The sequence below is a fragment of the Cygnus olor genome, chromosome 11 (assembly GCF_009769625.2).
Source record: "Cygnus olor isolate bCygOlo1 chromosome 11, bCygOlo1.pri.v2, whole genome shotgun sequence".
Taxonomy (NCBI): Eukaryota; Metazoa; Chordata; class Aves; order Anseriformes; family Anatidae; genus Cygnus; species Cygnus olor.
The window spans coordinates 17,993,141-18,008,776 of NC_049179.1; the positions used below are offsets into that span (position 1 = coordinate 17,993,141).

Genomic DNA, 15,636 nt, shown 5'->3' on the forward strand with positions numbered 1-15,636 from the left:
CTACAGAACAGCAGTTGCTTGGATCCGTTTGTGCAGCGCGAAGCTTCCTGGGTGTCGCACGTCTGAGCGGCACGGAGCGCCTGGGAATTAGCACCATGCTTGTCCGATACCTAGGGAGAAACCTTGAGAACAGCGCGCCAGCCCCGCAATTAATTCAGAAGATCTCCCTGCCTTTTTAATGCCACGGAAACTACTTCAACCAAAGAACAAGGAGATTTTTTTGCCTTTTCTTTTTTTTCTCCTCTTTTACCTTTGCACCCCTTCGCCACACCCGTAGGGTGACCTATTTGAACCAGGCTGAAAAGCTCCATCCCAGCGCTCCGTGATACATAACTTCCATTTTAGTGAAACAATCCATCTGCTCCATGTGACTCAGAGCCTGCTTTAAGAATGCAATACTGTTTAGGCCAACGGTTGCACCGCACAAAGTGTTTTGTTCACATGCATTCCTTTGGGATGACAGAGCCTATCCACGGCTGTAACGGTTGGGGCCTGTGGTTTTTTTTCCCTCATCCGCTGAATGCTGCAGTGACTAAGCTGACAAAAATTCCTAGCCAATTATAAACCCACTTAAAGAGACAGGCAACCCCCCTGCAACCTTCCCTTGCCATCCTATACGGGAAGTTTCTATACATAGAAAAACATCTCCTCCTCCCGAGGCCTGCGCTTACAGAAAAGACTTTCGCTGCACGCTCGACACTTCAAACATGCTTCCTAAATGGCATCATTTCACAAAACTACAAGCTATACCCCATCCACAAGCCTACATCTCCCTCATGCCACCAAAGCAGCCCCAAAGGAGAAGCAGACCCTCCAAATGCGTTTCGCTAGCACGAAGCCAGAGGGATGGCTAACGGGGACGAGGAGCCTCCAGAGCCAGAGAGCACGGTTTGTTAGGAGGGGACAGCCAAGCGCCTATAAACCAAATGTGTTGCAACAAGGAAAAAAACCATCACGAAGGTCACACTGATGTACAGGCTACAAGTCGGAGCCACCTAAGAGCATAAGCTAACTTTAACTAGCAACAAAGAGAACTTGGAGTTGCCTCGAAATCCCTCTGAACATGGAAATCAGCAACCAAATTCCCCCAAATATTCTACGAGGGATCCTCAAGTCACGTGCTGAATTAATGCTCGCCCGCATCATCAAGGGCCATACAAATGCATTTAATAATTAGTCGGGGCATACAGAACTATGCTGTGGGCAGGTAACTACAAGTTCATTTTGCCCCACAAGATACAGTAAACAAGAAAAAAAGAGAGAACAGCGTGGGGTTTGTTAACCTACAGGCCCTTAGCTTTAAAAGCTCAGATTATGGGCACCTCAGCCCCGAGATGTTATGGTGGGCAAACTACTTGCTAAATCATTTTTAGCGCTGAGCTGATAGCACATGCACATTCCATTCCCAACACTGGAAACGTCGCTGGGGAGGGGGAAGAAGAGAACGCCGAGAGCTGAACCAGGCTCAGTTCACCTCAAAGGGGGGAGAAAAAAAAGAAGGTAATTGTACAATCTGTATTAACATACTATTATCCGAGCATCTTTTATTACGAGTTAATTCTCAGAGCCGTAAACAGACTTGAGAAGGAAATCACGCTATTAGCGGGAAGGAAGGCTAAACAACAACTGTTTCATCACTGTTGAAGACTGAAAACTTGGTTGCCACATGAAAACAGCTTATGAAATGCTTAAGGACAATTAATTCCTATGTTCACGTGTGTTTGGGGAAGGAAAAAAGAAAAATGGCACCCAATATTCAAAACTTATGGGGCACGATTCCTATCCAGGACTGACCTTAGGTGAGTTTTACCTTTATTTCTTATGAAAAGTTGGCTGGCAAGTTCAGTGAACGAGCTCATGTGCCCTCCTCCAGCCCATTGCAGCCAAATTCAACTCCAGATCAGTCACCACCAAAGATACGGCTCTACACATTCCACGCACACGGACAGCTGGGCGGCACACAGATCTTTTTAGGGCCCCCACCGAGATCAGAAGACTGCAGCCCAAGCTCACGCTTCGTTAAGACGTCCGCACCAGCGATCCCTGTCGGCACAGAGATCCCAGGACAGGCAGCCCCTGCTCGGTCACTGCTAACTGGACTCCTTGCATGGTAAGAGCCACAGACGTCAAGAACTGCAGCAAACACTAAGCCTGCTTCAGTTTGCCTTGTCCCTGCGACATTTGCAAAAAACCCTGCTTTCCTCTGGTTTTACGATTGACATTTCCCTGACATTTTGCTAGCTATTCCCAGTTCCCAGTTGTTTTGCTAATTTATCATAAAATTTAAGGCTTACACTGCATGTAATTAACAATACAACTGTCTGCTCTGTTACCAAACATTTGCCTACTAAGCATCAATGGTGCCAGGAAGTCCCCTCTAAGCAGGTTAACCAAAGATAAGGTTCAAGTTCAGTTCCATGACAATACAGGGATGCTTTTGTATCTTCTCATAAGAACTGGCATTGTTTCATCTCCCCACCCATTACCACAGAGTATCAGGAGAAACTCAACTGAGGAGTTAACGTATATGCAACCCATAAAACCAGGGGATGACTGTTTGCCACAAGTCATCTCAAATTATACTTAAATAGTTGTTTTTCTGACAATGGAGCAGTTGTTTGGCATCTGATACTTCAAGTAAACCCATACCTTAACAGCAATGAAATACACATGCAGGATTTCAAGATTTCACGAGACAGATCTGAAGCCATAAAACACAGGCACGGGGTGGATCTCAAAGGGTCTTCCACCCAGCCAGCGTTCAGTCCCAGCACGTGTTACAGGCTTTGACAGAACGCACAGAAAACTGGCCGCACTTCCTACCTCGAGCAAGGCTTTTGTGGGGTGCATCAACTTTACAACTGCTATCCCCCATCTCTCTGCAGCTAGAATGGTTGTTCCAAGGTCTGTGCCAAACAGAGTCTGTGCTACTGGGGAACAGGCAGATACATTTAAGCATCCTACTATTATTTGTAAGGTACTGTACCTCCACTGAAGTCATGGGAACATTTACTGTCTCATGCTGCTATGTATGAATTTCCCTTCCCTATTCCTTTACGAAGAACAGCACCAGAAGAAATAGATTTGTAGAGGATGCTCACTGGAAAACGACTGCACATCACCTGGTGAGCTGGTACCCCTTTGGACTGAAAGATAAAGCAAGTCAAAGCAAATGTAAAATAGCATGTTTTGTCAGCAGAAAAAAAACTGTGTGTACACGAGTAAAAAACACAAGGATCAAAACCCCTGACAAAATACCGAACTTTTTCCCCTACAATTTCAAGATTTTATTCTTCACTCCAAAAAGTGTGCAAAAATTCTAAATTTCTGGAACTATTAGAAATAAAAACTGTGGCAAAGAGTCGTTGATGCACACAATTAATTGTATCAAGCCTTTAATACTGGAAAACAGAACTCCAAAATGTGAAGCCCTCCCAAAAACACTACACATTTACACCAGAAAGCAGATAGGGAGCCAAGACAAATATTAAACACTCCCACTTAGTTCTTGGTGACTGGTGCAGAGGCTGCAAGACTTGAGATGTTCCTCCCAGGTTATGGCATCTTGCAACAGAACTTTGCTACGGAACAAAGAGAAATGGCAAGCATACGTTTGTTTAATTTTAGCCCTTTTCTCAGAATATAAACCACTGCTACAGTAATTAACTGCAGATTGGCCTCAACTGCTCTGCGGCCATTCCAGCTTACTAATTAAATATGCTCTCACAGCCATAATAAAAATTCTGGGAAACCTTTGGCTGAGGAGCAAGCTTCTCAGGAGGGGAGCGAAAGTCAGGAAAAAACTTCATTCAGAACGAAAACACTAAAAAAAAAATTTTAACGTGCTCCAGATTTTTCTAACTCAGTGACACCAACTGTGCCTTTTACAATTTTTTTTTTGTCTACCCTTCTATTTATTCTTTTCAGAAGATGTTTACTTGCTGGAGAGTTTGCATGCCAACCAACCAGACAAACAACCTGTCCATTTCAAACTCTGTTCAGGTTTGTATGTTGTTGTATTTTAAACCCAACGAGAATACGATCAGCATTATATACGCTAGCTTCACTTACCATCATAGCACATCAAAACTACTTGCTACAAAAACTTGAAAAGCGTATTTGTTGTCTCCTGCTGGTACGGGCAATTTCTATTACATCTCAGGGTTAAAGAAACAAACAAACAAAGCAAAACCACACACCCTTAAATGAAGCAGCAAACAAAAAAATGCATGCAGATGTAATTTAAAACAAAATAAGGGCAATCTGATGGAGCACCGCTGGCTCCCTACTCGTCTCTCCTCTCTGCCCCCTCCCTTCATATCTGCATTGTTCCTGTACGCTCTGTATTTCTCAAGGACGGAGGAGTAGAGGGTAGACTCCCTGAGAGGGAAGAGCACGGAGGAGAGAAGGGAAAAAAGTCCCAGCACATGGTTTCGCCACTACTCTGCTGAATCACCAGGGAGCAGATTCCCAGATGGCGTACACTGGTAAGTACCGCACAAGTCAATGAAGCTATGTCAAACGATACCACTCGACTGCATTATCTGGTGAGCTCCGTGTAAACAAACAGGAGCAGATTCCGAATATTTGTGAGAATACATCATGTTAGTGTCTCCATATGTTTAAACATTTTAGTAGAAGGTACATATGGACCACTCTTCCCACTCACTGTCATTCTCTCCCTCCTGTTCCCGGTTCCCCACATACACTGCAGCTTTTCAGGCCACCGTCAAACCAATTCAGAAAGGAATAAGGATACATTTTCATTGAAAACATTTTGTGCTCAGTTGCCATCTGCTTCTTTATCAGCCTCCAAATCCTCACATGCCTTTTCTGTGGTCTTTGGTTTCACACATTTGGAAGCCTCGCGTTTTTCGCCATTGTGTTTTGAAGCACAGCCTACGTGAGCTATTGTTTTCCATGTCAAATTCACCTCTTAAAACATGCGCTTATGCTTATGGCCCTAATTCTCTTGACAATGTCGATTTAAACGTGTTTTTTTTTCTTTATGCCAGTGCCAAATTAATTCTAAAGATCCCTCATGTGCTTCAGATACTCACTTTCATTGTTTTTATGGAAAACGTGCTTATTCTGTCCCCAGAAGCTTCAGCCGAAGCCGTTACGCCTTCGCGGCGGGGGGGTAGCAGTCCGTCCTCCCCCGCCTCGCCAGAGCCCTCATCCTTCTTTTAACAGGGTAGCAAAGGATGATTTTCAGCTAATACTTGATGGAGAGTTTCTCCAAGTTAATTGGGGGGTGGATGTAAAGTGGATGAATAATTAAGATGCAGTGCAAAAACGAAAAAAAAACACACACATACTCCATAGATCATATATATGAATCGCTGCTAGCTTTGCGATTACTCTCCCACAGACAGTTTGCCAACTTGATTTCTCGTCGCCTCTGCAAGTGCAAAAAGCTCCTTAGGAGGTGTTAGCTGGACTCATTCAGAAAACTGAACACAAAGATTACGGTAGACAAGGGATCCTAAACTTCCAGGCAAGCTTTCACGACTGTGATTTACATTTGGTTTACGCAAAGACCTAGCGACCAAAGCAGCAAACCTCCAAATTTAGTCATCAACGAAAGAATATGGAAAACAATGGAAGTCTGCTTTGCAGTAGGTCAATGGACAGGCAAAGCAAGCATGTCACCAGTGACTGCTCTTTCAAGGGGCACAGCAGGAACGGTTTTTCTGGTTCTCACGTCAATCGCTGAGTAAGATGCAGGCAGCTTCCATAAGTGGTTCCAGCAGTCACAACTGCCAGAAGGAGGGAAAAAGAAAAAAAATGAGAGGCTATCATCTTATTTGTGTGTCTGAACACTAAGTTTTTACCTTTTCCATCTCTACCTGTGCCCCAAAGCCCAACCGTTCATGGAAACAACTTCAGTAATCTCCTTTTATCTTGAAAGAGGTTTTTATGTGGACCTGCAACCAAACTGAATGAAGCACAGCTGACATTTGATATGCCAGAAGAGAAGTAGGTGCAAGTCAGAGAGATGATAGCATGCCAAACCCAACAGAGCATGCCACGGCTCCAAAGCGAGCGAACTAGTAAGGCTGCTGCCTTGGGGCACTCAAAGGTAAAGGAATGTATACTATACAGAAACCAGGGCAATAAAACTGGCAGAGACACTGCCGACACTTTATGCTGAACCTTTACAAAAAATTTTTAAAGTTACAGCTTCTTTGTTGCTTGTTCAACTATAGAAACGTCAATGGATTATTCTAAGTCAAACACGGCATATCCTTCCCTCTCTCCTCCCCTCCACCCTCAACATTGTTCCTGCACGAGTTATATTGAAGGAAGCACAGGGTTTTTCCTTTGTTTGTGAGCAAGAAAGAGAAGGAAAAAAACAACTTCCATTCAATGGCGAAACTAAACAGAAGCCAGGCTACTTGAAAGTACTAAGTGTTCCCACACAACGTTTTACCCACCAACTTGAGATCTTTCAGCGTAAAACCTACACAAGGACAAAAGAGATTTAATATACACTCCTCCACAGATCCAGAACAAAGAAAAATAAAAAGGCATAAATGAACCCTGAGTGACAGACAGCATTTTCAGTTCAGCATTACTGTGACGCACAAGGAGAATGTCAGGGTTAAATTAGATATTACACTAGAAAAATATTCCCTGGAAAATAACATAGGTCTCATGCCTTTACTGGTAGGAAAACGCAGATTAAAAACACCCAGTCACTTAAAGTCCTTGCTTCTATTCTTTTTCATGTCCTTGTGTAGTTTTGTACAGTGTATCCTCTCCAGGCCAGGAGTTCATTGCCAATGCGTTCAAGCAATCTAGCACAACAGACAAAAAGCTTCCTTTTCAACCACTGGACATTTACACCTCCCTTGTTTTTCTTCAGAAAGGGAACACTCTGGCGTTGTGTCTTTTTTTGTTGTTTGTTTTTCTTCAAGACAAATGGCTGGCAAATTTAAAGCCTTCCTCCTATAGTCAGTGGCTTATCAGGACTAGCGGATTAAATAGGCCCAACCTTCTCGCTCTTTATTTAATAGAACTTGGAAACTCTTGTTATGCTATGCAACCTAAGATACTCTAAACCCACATTGTTTTCCACAGTGTAATACTCTTAACAAGCCTTTTAAGGCTCTTTTTCAATACTTGCTTTCTTCTTCATGATCTCCCACAAAAGGAAGATGAAAGTATATAGGAAAAGAAAAACATTACTTACATCTCTGCTTTAAAAGCGCTGCCATCACAGTATAACTATGACCTCATCTTATCTAAACACATCTCTTCTCATGTGCATTTGGGATCCAAATTATGTTAACATCCCCCTAGAAGTCAACAGGCTTTTCTTGCACATTACTTTTGTCTACTCCAAACAGCCAGAGCACACAGCAGAAAGCGAGTTGTTGTATCCCATTAAAAACACTAGTTATACCCATTCAAATCACTAAAGGCAACAAGGTTGGCACAGGAATCACCTCGGTCACCCTCTGCAGACAACCGAGCTGCACTCTTAATGAGGACATAAATTCGGCTTGCTGAAGCCTAATGACTCGCGGCAACACAAAGTAAGAAAGCAGAGCAGCTCACTTCCCTCACCTCCGTCACGCAGTCTTCCAGTAAGAGGCTGAGGGGCTTTCTTCTCTTTGTTTAAACACTAACTTTATTTCCTGGAAGAATTTTTGATAAAATCATAGCCCCACAAATGCCTTTTCACAGAGATGTTTTTGGCATGCGTTCACTGAAACTGCCCTACAATGTGCTTTAATTTCACTTCTAATTGAACATGAGGGCTTCACAAGCACCTGATGACCTACTTAAGACATAAACACACAATCAGCTCTCCCAAATGACAGTAACCTGAACAGCCCTGTTTCTGTTTTCTCTCACACAGGGGTGTTTCCTACCATCCAGTCAAGACTGCCCATGGAATTTAGGAACTGTTCCTCTCAGTGACGACTGCTTGTAATTAAGCCCCACTGATACTGCAGGGCTCAGCTTTCATAAAGTTACAGGATGAACTCAAAAAGCCTGCCATGCAATCATGTTATCTGAGTAAACTATGTATTTGTTTACTCTATTTTTAAAAAGTGAGAAGAGATCAGGTTTTGCTTTTGCTAATGATTGCTATCAGAAAAACACGAACTCTGTCATACCAGATAAGAACAAAACAGGCAAGGATAACTTCACCGAGAGTCAAGATACCCACTGACTCTTTAACACTACGCACTGTACTGGAACAAAAATGCTTTCAGTAAAAAAAGATTCTTAGGTACGGAATTTGTCATCACAGAAACTTCTGAAGGTGCATGCCAAGGGAGGCAAAGAACAAAGTCAAAGTGAGTTCAGTAAACAGCTTCAGTGCAGCAGTGACCGGGGCACACGTAACATCACTTCATAAGGGAGGAGGACATGGAGCTCGAAAGCCACCTCTTGCCAAAGTCCTCAACAGAGCTGTGTTATAATGGCATTAATTCTATACTTAAACACCTGGAAACTCTTTCATGCGGAAGTAATCCAGAAAGTTTGGGGGCTTTACTTTCTTTTGGGTTGTTGTTGTTTTTTCAATCAAGTGAGATGATCCTCTTCTAGCTGGGGAGGAATTTATCTGTCTAGTTACTGGATAACTCGTCATGTGGACTACATACCAGAAGAAAAGTTTAAGTTACTAATGAGCTTAAAATAAAACCACAAAATTAAACCTCTGCTCCACAACGAGGTAACAGAAACACAAGCTATTCAATTCTTACTTTTCTGGCAGTGGTTGGTGGTCCAGCAGCGGTAGTTGTACTCATTGTTAATAGAGGTCTTCTCGCACAATGGCTTCTCTTCCATTGTTCCTGGACACAAGTCCCCACATTCCTTTGGAGGTTTATTCCCAACAATGTAGTTATTGGACACCGCATCTAGGATGAGAGACCAGTCCACCGTGGAGAGGTAACACAGGTCAGAGTTCTTCTCAATCCGTATGGCCCCGCGGGTTATGTTCCTCAAATTGTGAAGCCCAATCTCTTTAAGATTTGTCATTTCAAAGATAACCAAGGCATAGTTGTAGAAAAGGTTCCTCCCACGTATAACTGTGAGGTTGGGGAAGAGATCGCTGAGGCTTTCCAAGCCTGCCACACGGAACAGCAGCAAATAGTCAGTTATGACAGTGAGCTTTGGGAAGCGGAAGTTGCGGTAATCCTCTGCTTTAGAGATGAGCAGAATTTGAAGGAAACCCTCAATTACCGTACAGTTCTCCAGACGTTTCAGCTCATGGATATCATTGCGAATGTCAACATTTGGCCCACAAACTGAAAGTGTACAAGAAAACAGGAAAGTCAGTAAACAAAACATTTTTAAGCTTTTCAGAACTGTAATGCACATTCACTCTTCTGACAGCCATAATTTTATTTTTTTTCCAACTTTATTCGGCTACCCTGTTAAAATAGGAAACAAGTAACTGGTTTACAAACACACTGAATACCTAATTCATTTAACCCATCACTATTAACGCTACCAGCAGCAGCAGCACAGGGCTGCAAGCCACGTCCTTCAGCAGACAGAGGAACGTTGTGTGATTACTGCTGTTGAAAAGAGAGCTGCATTAGCTTGAGGGACATAAACTCTGTTCATCTGCACACCCTGCTTCAAATTACATCATGACACACGTGCGAGCAAGCATGGGGTTCAGCCACATGATTCCCAAGAAGTTAATCAGCATAGACAATAATCCACTGGTCGTTACATTACTAATTTACATCCCCTCTACACCACCTTGGTACGTGGACATAAAGGTGAATGCTATCCAAAAGATTACAACTTATGATTTTTCAAATCACTCTTTCTTCCCGGGCCCACAAGGCGAGCCAGCCCTAGTTCTCAAGGACTTGCCTTGCGATGGATCGATCGGCAATCCCACAAAGCCCACAGAAAGCTCCTTGGCACCTCCTGCACCACAACTGGGAGGAAAAGAAAGTGCTCGGACCTGTAACTAATGCATGGAATTCCGCTTTGCGTGTTCCAGCGAACCAAGTTGCACTGATTTTGGCACCAAGGCACAGAAAAAGTTTCTCAAGTTCTAAGAAACACAGGATAAATTTATTTACAAGAACACACAGCATCACAGTGAGGAATTTCCCTTGGAAACAACAGGCTGAACTCAATGCACTCGAGAAAACAATGGGCCAAAACGACTGGTCCCTAATAAATCTGTTTATTAGGTCTTTCCATATTAGACAAGAACCACAATAATAATTTTAAAGGGGCTAGAAGAAAAGTACTAATAATACAATAATTAGACACAAAACACACTTTGATGTAAAACAAAGAACTATGGTGTGGAGAGAGCTGTTGTTCTTGGACTCCCTCAGACTTGGTCTTCAGTGGAAAACAAGGAATAAAGACTCCCCAGAGTAGATAATAAAGTTGCTTGTAAGCAAACAAAGTAAAATACCAATTTATTTGAGAAACCCAAAACTTAAATAAACTCCAAGCAATTAAATTTTGTGGAAAGGTTCTCTTCTTACACATGCTAAGCTTAATTATTTTAACAACATTTTTTTCCTCAGACAAGAAATAGGTCCAAACATAAACTCTGGAGCCAAAAATATTAATTCTAACCCTGACAAATTCTCTAGAGATTCAGAAACCACTCTGACAATCAAAAGCAGTCCTTCTGTCCCACAATTCTTATCTAAAGCTAATAACTTAAGCTAACAGAGGATCCAGGATGTGAACATGCTAAAACCATAGCAACTCTAACATCCAACAAGGACTTAATAATATCCGACAAGGACTTAAAAGACAGGTAGGACACCAAATGATTACCGGCAGATAATACACATTATGGACAAAATAAGAACCATGCTTCCGTGCTAGCGGGACAATGAAAAAAAAAAAAACAACAACAAAACTAACCACAATAGGACAGGATCTTTGCTGAGAAACAGATGTTTTCTAGGCAACTATTACCTAGTCTTCCTTCTATTATATATTTTAATGGGAACTGCTGCACTAGAAGTAGCTACAACCAAGAACATTCATTGCCTAAACCTTAAAAACAAACAAGAAAATCCTAATGTACCAAGCAAAACACTTGGCCTTCAGAAGCAGTGAGATAAGAAGTTCCCATTTTAGCATATAGTGACTACACAATTGCATACTACTGCCTGGAGTAGATGTGTCAAAGCTTTAACTTCAAGAAAATGATACCAAAACAAAAAAGGCGAATGGGTTGGCCCGACCCAGCTTTAAAAGCCAGACGGGAGAGGGGAATGTGAAAGATACCCAAGATAGTAGATCTGATAACAGATGCACTGGTCACGTGAGGCAACAACATGGGCTTCCCATCTCCCAGATCTGTAGTGAAGACAACTGTGACCTGGATGAAATTGCTTTTGCAAGCTGGGATCCAAGCCTTGCTTTCAACTTCTGAAACGTTCTTCAGGAAGAACCATCCTCCCACCCATCCTCAAGAGACCGTGCCCTCTGCCCGAAGCACAGCTCAACAATAATATCAGCAAGTTTACGTTTGGACATCAGACTTCTCCTTCCTTTGAGGAAAAACAAAAAGATACAATACAGTGTTTCTCAAATAAAACTGTTTTGGTTTCTGACTCTACCTGTTGGCAGGACAAGGTGAACAGAATGGTTCCTGTTATGGCAAAGCAGAAGTAGCAAAATTTATTTTACTGCCATAAAATTTTAGAAAGCTTAGCTGCTCCAAGCCCTTTATTTTGTTAAAGAAATAAAATTTGCACTTGCGCTGACATTTTGCAGGCAAGGTTCCAGAGTGATGGGTTTAAAAACAGCTGAGTTACAATACCCTAAAGAACAATTTGTAATAGAAGTGGCAGCAACCGTTAACTAGAGCATTATATATCTGTCCATGCATCTATTCCGAGGCTGGGCTTTCTAAGTCATATTGGTTTTAGCTTTATGTTTGTTTCAGCTTGAAAGTTACTTAATTTTAAATATTTTATGCTTTTATAAATCAATGAGATTCCTAGAACTTTATGGAAAAAGTATGCACTCACTTGCCTCAATTATGAAACATCATCCCCTTAATACAAAAAGGATGAAGTCCAGTGGGCTCGAATGTTAGCAATGGCTTACAGATGAGCATGCTGCTGACATTTGTGATTTAAGAACTTATTAGTATATCTAGCAAATTGTGTTTTGCAGAACTTGATGCATATAATGAGAACTGCAGAGACCTAAACGTGAAGTAGGACAAGCACCTTGGCCCATACTGACATTTGGAAAAAACAGTTCCAACTAAAGCAGTGTTGTGTTTTTTTTTTTGTTTGTTTGTTTTTTAATTCTTTCAAAGTTTACGCTGTTTACAGAAGTTAATTATACCACAATGCATCATCTTTTTCTCACGTTTTTCTCCCTGCCCTGAAAGGGATTATATGAAAAACAAATTAATCAGCGCTCAAAGTCTACTACAATTTCCATTTGGCAGTGCTGTGTTTTCTTTGGATCCCATTTTAGAGAAAGAGTATGCAGACTTACAATATAAACTGACCTGTCAGACTGAAAAGCACCTAAAATGCTCTTTAGAGTATTTATTTTCCATCTAAGAGTTTTCAATATTCCTGCTTATATTGTTTTTTTAAATACGACCAGTGTAACTCGTCTTTGCTTTGTGTCCTGTTCCCAACTGGAAATTCACTATTATGTATTTATTTTGCTCACTAACAGAAAAATAAAAATGCAGTATCTGTTTTTACCCTGCCATGAGTCTCAGGTATCAGGACCAGGACAGTATCAGCACCAGGACAATGACCACATCAGGTTTATGCTGTTTTCATTCAGCTGTTTGCAGACTTCCCAGCCCTTCCTTGAACTACCTACCTTGTCTCAGATTTATTTTAAACCAAACCTAATCGTAAGTGGGAGATTACTTCCTTAAAGAAATACTTATGTATTTGTTTAAAAGATAACCTCCAAAATACAATAGAACAATGAAGAGAAGCAATACATCCTTTACCAGACAAACACAAACACCTATCTGGTAGTAAGGCTTTAGCCCAGAAGTACCCACCTTCACCTACCACCAAACTTGGGTTCCTTTTTTCTGAGAGCATCCCAGCGACATACTGCATGGAAACTTCCAAAGGTAGCACAAAAACCTGCTTCAAGCCACAGTCCTTCTGAGGACCTACAGCCCGTTCCTAGTCACAGGACAAATCTACACCTGATCATGAAACCAAAGGGGGCCAATAAACTACAAAGAGCTCGACCTACCAGTTTCTTTTCAACCTCTGCTATGACTTGCTAACGTTCATGTTGATCAGATATACATTTTGACCTGGACATCAACCTCGTCACCTTGAGGAACACGTGCTATTTAATCCTCACCCACCACCAAAGAACCATGTGCTCCATGGCTTTGCTCTTCTTACACCTCCGCTCGTTATTTCACATCAACCACTCCCGGAAGCGCTCGCCTGCTGCCCCGCAGCGGTTTGGAGGAACCACTTTTTTTTTTTTTTTTTTTTTTGCAAAACAGCACGCTGCAAAAGACAAATCAACACAAAGCCTGCTGCAACTCCCACTTGCTACATCTTCTGTCACAGCCCTACGTATATTCACAACAACTAATTTGTTACTGACATGGAGGTGTCAGAGGCAGGATCCCCAGCTCACACGCATTCACTCTAAGGGTTCGTTTCCCACAAGAAACCTGCAAACATTTCATCACGGTGTAGTTCTTTGAACCAAAGACAAGCTCTTGCTTCCAGACTTGATATTGCTCCAAGTTAATCCATTTAAGAGTTCTAAATAAGCAAAAATTTAAAGTTTTTTCTTCTTGAAAAAGAACAAAACCCACTTTTCTTCACATTTTAGGCCTTGCCTGGTGCCTTCTGGTTTTTTGGGCATTGCTGGTAGCCTGTACTACACTGAATGGCCACAGCAGCCTCCAAACCAGGCAAAAGCCCAACAAACAACCATCCCCACACAGCTCACGACCAGACCAGGGCCGGCCGAGGCAGCACAACCCCACGGCAAGCCGATGGGCCCTGCAGCCTGGGCCTGCTCCAGCTGGGTCAGGCCCTCACAGCGCTCACCTGCGAGGCCACACTCGCTTCTGACAGGAGAACCAGGACAGGAGGCCTGCCCTTAACATCTGCCTTCTGACCCTGAGACGAGCTCCTGCTCACCTTTCTCCTGTTGTGTGTGCCCGTGGTGTGCTACCAAAGCAAGCTGTGAACTCCCGTTGTTTTGCCTCTTTGTGAAAATGGCCTCCTTTGTTTCGGAGTGGGGGTGCAAAGCTTTACTTTAAGTAAAGAGCCTGGATACCTTCAGCTTTTCCATTAAATATGAAAACAAGAAAAACAACGACATATCCCATTATGCTGATCGCTGAAAGCAAGCACTGGAGACATGGAAGTTGTTCCAATTTCCTATTTTCTTCCTGCCCGAGGGGTGTTAACACCCATCCTGAGGGTATCCGCAATCCACAAGGTTCAAAAGTGGGTTTTGTTTATTTGTTTTGATTATTTTGTGGATCTGTTTACTTTGTTATTTATTTATTTTAAATGGAGGGCACTTAGTTGCTCAACTCCTCACTGCCCTGAAATTCTGCACAGCGCTAACAGGTACGGTACATGACCATCAGCGCTGGACGATTTCTTACACAAAGAGAGACCTACAGGGCCTAACAGAAAAAACAACCCCAGCTCGGTGATGTTTGGCAGGACAGCTCGCTCCCACCACAGCTACCAAAGGAAAGCCTCCCTCTGCCAGTAGCAGCTCCCCTGGAGCGCTGCAGCGAGGCCAGCTCTCCCGGCCAGCTCCTGCTCCTCCTCGGCCTGCTCCTGCTCGAGTTGTGGTGGCTGAAGGCAGCGACGCCGCTCTCCCCAACTCTCCTCAGAGGCTCGACCACGTCATCCTTCAGTAATGTCAGCGTAGAGCCGCGGGCCTCGCAGGGAGATCGACACCTCTTCCGAACAGTGTTGTTGTTTACTCCCTACAGAGCCACTTCCTTTTCATCCTGTTTTTTAAATCTGTGGCAGGTCTTCATAAAAAAAATATTTTAAAAAGTGTCCAAAGCAGCTACTGAATGTGGCTGCGGTCCAGCAGTGCTCATCCCAGATCCACAGCATACAGTGTCCTTTTCAAGGCACGCATCTCCCCCGTTACAGTCTCTTTCATAACAACAAAGAAGGCGCTTATTGTACCGGATGGATTCAGATCTGCATAATGCATAATGGTCTGCATATTGACATGTTTACTATATATTGGATTAACTCAATAGAGGGGCTGTCTGGCACACTGCAAAAAAAAAAAAACTGTGACAAAAAAGATCTTGCAGGCACTTGAGGGTTAAAGAACAACTTCAACTGGTGGCAGCATCCCGGCCTCCAGGTTACTTGAAAAACTGACTCGAATCAGGTTACAAAAAAGGTACTAAACATACAATAAAGCCCTTCAGCAGATTTAAAAGGAGCCTCTTTCCTGAAGAACTGTAATTGTTCAGAAGGGAAGCAAAAGGACACATCACTGGAAATAGAGAGCAAAGAGTCTGAAAACATTACGCCCATACAGATTACAAACAGGGAGAAGTAAAACTTGATCTTAACCCCTCTCTTTGTTCTTACTGCTCTCTATTATGCTTGCTTTAAGAAATCCATCAGAACTGTCATACAGCCCTAAAGAACAAAAACAAAT

The 15,636-nt window shown here is 42.6% G+C and overlaps 1 protein-coding gene across 2 annotated transcripts in view; it reads right to left on the reverse strand.

The window, feature by feature from the left end:
- Positions 1-15,636, reverse strand: part of IGF1R (insulin like growth factor 1 receptor) — a 180,621-nt gene that overhangs the window by 143,371 nt on the left and 21,614 nt on the right. For both annotated transcript variants that reach the window (XM_040569639.1, XM_040569638.1), the window contains exon 2: positions 8,724-9,269. In XM_040569639.1, the coding sequence (XP_040425573.1) occupies positions 8,724-9,269 (546 nt within the window). The remainder of the gene's footprint in view (positions 1-8,723; positions 9,270-15,636) is intronic.